Here is a 5,537-nt window from a genome sequence, read left to right on the forward strand (position 1 = left end):
CTTGTGAGCCATGAGATGAGGGCAGTCCCACAACGAAAGGAAAAGGCCATTCACCCAAACATCCATCGTAACAATTTGATTAGAGGAAGACTTTTCCCACTGCAGCACAAGAAGCAGCTTTTCCACAGCCTGTCAGTGAGGGAATCTTCAGAATTAATTAAATTTGTTGGGACTTCTCTCATGTAGTTGCTTGGATTTTGAGTTCAGAGAGGGCAGCGATGGACTGGGAAAAGACACAAACTCTAATCCAGCTCCTCCCTCACCTCCCTCACATATTCAATCCGGCAAGCAAAATCCTACCTGTTTTTTAGCTGTTTACTGTACCTGGAATTTAATTCCGTGCACATGGGGCTCAGTGGAAGAGGTTACTACGTAAGCCATCACACTGCATGTGCTGATGATTTTAATTTCTGTGTATGGACAGTACTCAGAGGCGATCTTTTTCTATTAGTCTGTAAAGTGCCCTACATACAACAATAGCATTTGTGAGGATTAGGAACATTTGAATTCATTTTGAGTTACAGATTTCACTGAGGCGGGAAAGGAAAAATGTAAGATGAATATCAGGTGCTCATAGTAAAGGATCTGAGCCTGAAGAAAAACTTCCCAGCAGAGGTGAGCTACTAACAAGACATAAAATCAGGGCAAATGGCTAGTGCCTTAAAATTACAATCCACAGGCAACTCAATACATTCTAGAGCATGCTAAGGACGTCTTAGCATGTCTTCTCCCCTTGCTCAACTATCTGTATGAACACAGACATGCAAGCATACACTGCACTCAAGGGGCAACAAAGTCTTTATTTCTTGGTTTGCACCAGTGCAGTGGCTTCCACAGTGCTCCTCTTGACAGCGTCTTGCAAAGAGAAATCTGGGAGTAGGTCCAGGAATCTGCTCCTTTCAGTTTGTTTTTGTAATTAAAGAGCAAAACAAACAAACAGAGAAGATCAGATGATGAGAATATTAGAAAACCATTAGAAAATGGGCCAGCATTCTGCATCCTCCCCACGCATCTTTCTCAGGTGCCAGACTTTGCAATTCCACTACCTTCAGCCAGTCTTGGGTCCAGTTTTTTCCTGTTTATTCACTCAGAGAGTGATTAGCGCAAAATGTAGAGACAACTCTCCCCCAGGAGCCTGCAGGCTCAATCAGATCCAGACAAAATAATATGAATATGTGTGCTGCTTTGGCTGCCACTGGAGTTCAGTGCAGGGTGAGGTAATCTGGTCATTCTGGAAACACGAGATGTTCCAATGTCCAGTTGCTTCTGGAGACAGCCTAAGTGCAAAAGTGGACAGAAGTTAGGATTGCTCCTCTTTGCCCAGCAGTTCTTTGGGACATTGCAGGTGGTCTGACCTCAGGCTTCATGGTTTCAGTCTTGCAGCATGATCTGCAACTGGGGTTGATCTAAGGAGGGCTATATGGTTGAGCACCAGTCATTCCAATGGACAATTCCATTGGGTTTGAGTGGCTACCTAAACCAAAAAAAAAGCCATTTGAATATAAATATCCTTTCAAGTTCAAGGATATTAAAATCCAGCTTTTTCTTTCACACTACTTCCATAGATTAGATGAGAGGCAAGAAGAAACTAGAGCAATCATCAGACTCCAGGCCAACAGACGTAAGATCAGTCATGATGGCAAAGTCACTTCTCCAAGAATTTCCAGAGGGAACTTCACACCTGGCCTTCTAAATTCTCAGTCCTAATCTCTGCTTTTGCTCAACAAATGTTCTGCTTCATGCTCACCTGGCTTGAATGAGCCATACAAAATAACCATGACTAGACTGTAGCATCCCATGATGACACTTGATCTTGAATGTTGGCCATTTACCAAATATATCTCATTCCCAGCCCTCTCCAAAGTGAGAAGGGGCAGGAAAGCACCCACACTTTGGTCACTTGGTCCTCCACAGAAGCCTGCCTGGCCATAGCGTATGACCCCATTCATCAGTACAGGCTGGGAACTGCTCTACTGAAGAGGACACGGGTGTTACAGTGGATCTTAGGCTGAAAAAGAACCAGCAAGCAGTGTGCATTGCAGCCAAGGCAAAGTACATACTGTGCTACATTAGGAGTTTCATGGTCAGCAAGACGGAGGGGAGTTATCACCTCCATCAAATTATCACTGGTGAGGCGTGCAGTTTGGGACCACACTGTTCAGAAGGTTAAAAGACAGGAAAGGGTCCAGGAGAGGCTTTAACAGGATGGGAGGAATGCACCAAACAGATGGAAAGTGGTTTTGCAGAGGACTTGAAAGTCCTGGTGGATGCCAAGTTACACATGATCCAGCAATGCATCCTTGTAAAAAAAGAAAGCCAACGGCCTCCCAGGTTGCCTCAAAAGGAACATTGCCAGCAAGTTGAGGGAGCTGATCCTTCCCCTCTGCTCAGTACTGGTGACACGTATCAGGAGTGCTGTGTCCAGCAAATGCACAGAGACTTGGGAATCTCTTCTCCCAAATCTCAGTTCTCCAGCTCTTTATTCCAGAGAGCTGGAGGCCTTCTGCTTTTGTCAGGAGGTGTGGAGGAGTTCAAGAGCTTGAGAGTTACAGCCAGCAGGGAGTTGTAGTTCATTAGCCCAACAAGGAAGCTCTTGGTAGCTGGGCAGGAAAAGGCTTTGGCACTTGTCAGGCAGGCTCAGAGCTGCTGTGATGCTCTTTAAATGCAGTTAGGACTGTCCCAGCAAAACATTTGCTTTTGGCCAGCAGGAACTCTCCTGAGGATCCACTTTTCACTAGAAGGCTTCTGACGTAGGTAGCATCCTCCTCCACTTTGCATGTGGTCACTAAGAGCTTGAAGCATCTCACAGGGAATGGGACACCTTCGGTCCATCCTCCTGATCCTCATAAGCGGCAAAAACGACTAGTGCAGGCAGAAAGCCAGCTGCCAGAGGATGGGGCATGCCTGGGGGAGCTAGATATCCAGACTCCCCCAGCAATTCAAGCCTTCCTTATTGAGACACGCAGATTAGGCACACTGCAGTTCCTGGGAGTGCTGGGAAGATGTTTGCAGCTCCTTGTCTCCTAGTCCTTCCTCCCTTGGCTCTTTGGTAGCATGGATTTCAAACCCTCATAACTCAAGTCTTTCAGCATCATTCTCTGCTGATTCAAGCTGATTTTTTTAACCTCAAAGTCCTGTTCAGCTGCTTTGAGATATTCCAGACATTTTTCAACCATTTATTTTTATTGAAACCAGCCAAGTCTCTGTATATATTGGGCTTTTTTTTATCTTTTTAATATACAAATCAGTTTAAAATAGTGTGTAAGTCAGGAATGATTTGCAAATTAAACTGTCAAACCCTGGCAGGAGTAGTGGCTGACACCCTTGGTTTGAAATCTCCCGGCTGCTGTTGCTGCATGTGCAGATCTCTAGAAGATGCCACACAACCTGCTTCTGCTTTCCTGGAAAATTCAGCCATCCTTTGAGTTTAGGAAAGTCTTACAGTTCCTGAAAATGCTGCTGCACGTAACTCTCTAATGGGATCACCTGGCCAAGGGAAGGGATGTGCTATTTTAGGATTCAGATGCTGGAGCTACGGTTGAGCCAATAGGTTGGGCAAATGTCTTCTGGCTGCCAGCACTATGCCACTCCTATGGCAGGGCAGGAAGAGCCTCTAGTCAGGAAGAAGCTGCTCCAATGGAGGAAGGACTCAAAAGAATAAGTGTCATGTTCAGGAAACAAGAGTTGATAGGAGCCTCATATTGGCCTGACCCTCCCTGTCACAGCAGAAAATGGCCTGTGCCCTCCATGAGCATCAACGCACCCTTGGACTCAGCAACCTTGTCTGTTTCTCTGGGCCATTGGCCATGTGGCTGGCTCAAACATGAGCGTGTGTACGTTCCCCTGACTTTCCCTTCTCTTTTGCTCCCTTTGGCATAATTCACTTCTCTGTTCTTGCTTAGGCCTTAAAATCACAATACCCAGGTATTTCCCTAGCGATTATTGGTAATCCCTTATTGACAGACAAGACACTTGGAGAGTACAGCTGTATGTACTGAACCACTGAAGATGTAAAAATATGTTGGTTAAAATGTTCTTAGGTGACAACATTTTAAGCCCTAAGGAATGCTGACATAACAATCAATAAACTTCTGTTTCTTTTCTTCTAGATCACTGGGAAGTCAGTGACCATGACAACTTCTTCCACCCAACTGCCAGCCCTTGACTCTATGAACTCCACCCAGCAACCCAATTCCAGCATCTACTTGTTCTCCAAGTTCATCCACCATGACAAAGAACTGTACACAGAATTTTACAGCCTGTGGATTGCCCTGATGATAGTCAATGCCATAATTTTCCTGGTGGGTGTTGTGCTGAACAGCTTGGCGCTGTACGTCTTCTGCTTCCGTACCAAGACAAAAACCACCTCTGTTATTTACACCATCAACTTGATTGTTACTGATCTCTTGGTGGGCTTTTCCTTGCCTGTCCGGATCATCATGTTCTATAGTGCAGGGGACTGCCTGAATTGTTCCTTGGTTCATATCTTTGGCTACTTTGTCAACATGTACTGCAGTATCCTCTTCTTGACATGCATCTGCGTTGACCGCTATCTGGCAATTGTACAGGTGGAGGCCTCACGTAAATGGAGGAACCCCACCTGTGCCAAAGGGATCTGCGTCTTCATTTGGATGTTTGCCACTGTGGTGACTTTCTCCATCCTGACCATGGCAATACAGTTTGCTGAGTGCTGCCTTTCCAAGATTCTGGTCCTGATGGTCTGTGAGTACTTCTTCCCCCTCATCATAATCATCTTCTTCACCACCAGGATTATGTGTGCTCTGTCCAAGCCCAGCCTTATGCACCAGAGTCGGGAGAGGAGAATGAGGGCTGTGCAACTCCTTATCACTGTCCTCATCATCTTCATGATCTGCTTCACTCCTTTTCATGTGCGACAGGTAGCAATCTCCGTCAACCCAGGCATGCCCCATGATGTCAGCCTGATCGTCTACCATGTGACAGTGACTCTGAGTAGCCTCAACAGCTGCATGGACCCCATTGTCTACTGCTTTGTGACCAACAACTTTCAGTCAACCATGAAAAACATCTTCAGGAAAACCGAGCCAGAGCAAACCAGTGTAGACATCCTGGGTATGAACAAGAACTCCAAGGGCTCCAATGCAATCATTGCCTTCTCAAACACAATAGGAAGCCCTGTGAGCTTGCCATCACCAAGCAGTGTCCAGATATAACACACATCTGATGCAGTAAACCAGTGTAATGATGCTGGAAAATTGCTAGGATGCACACTACTATTGTCTTTGACGTCTATGTTTTTTAGGCTGAGGTTCAGAATGACACTGGTGGAATTTATTCCTCAAAAACATTGTGGTCTGTTTGGAAAATGGAACTTGCAGTGCTGTTAGTGCCAATACAAAAGAGAGTCTATTAATTACTGTTCCCAACAGGAAAGTTTTCTTTGTATTTTAATACAGACATTTTGCTAGCAACAAATTCTTTACTGTGGTTTTCTTTTTGTGTTTGACATCGTAATGCGACACTCCTAGGGTGACTTAGAAAGCAGGAAATTTCTGTTT

At 45.3% G+C, this 5,537-nt stretch overlaps 1 protein-coding gene across 1 annotated transcript in view; it reads left to right on the plus strand.

The window, feature by feature from the left end:
• The window catches only part of GPR20 (G protein-coupled receptor 20), an 11,155-nt gene extending 5,963 nt beyond the window's left edge, over positions 1–5,192 (plus strand). Inside the window, exon 2 of the mRNA XM_009888177.1 lies at positions 4,110–5,192. Coding sequence (XP_009886479.1) covers positions 4,131–5,192 — 1,062 coding nt within the window. The 5' untranslated portion in view covers positions 4,110–4,130. The remainder of the gene's footprint in view (positions 1–4,109) is intronic.
• Positions 5,193–5,537: the final 345 nt, after the last annotated feature.

The sequence above is a fragment of the Charadrius vociferus genome, unplaced genomic scaffold, assembly GCF_000708025.1.
Source record: "Charadrius vociferus isolate BGI_N301 unplaced genomic scaffold, ASM70802v2 scaffold276, whole genome shotgun sequence".
NCBI lineage: Eukaryota > Metazoa > Chordata > Aves > Charadriiformes > Charadriidae > Charadrius > Charadrius vociferus.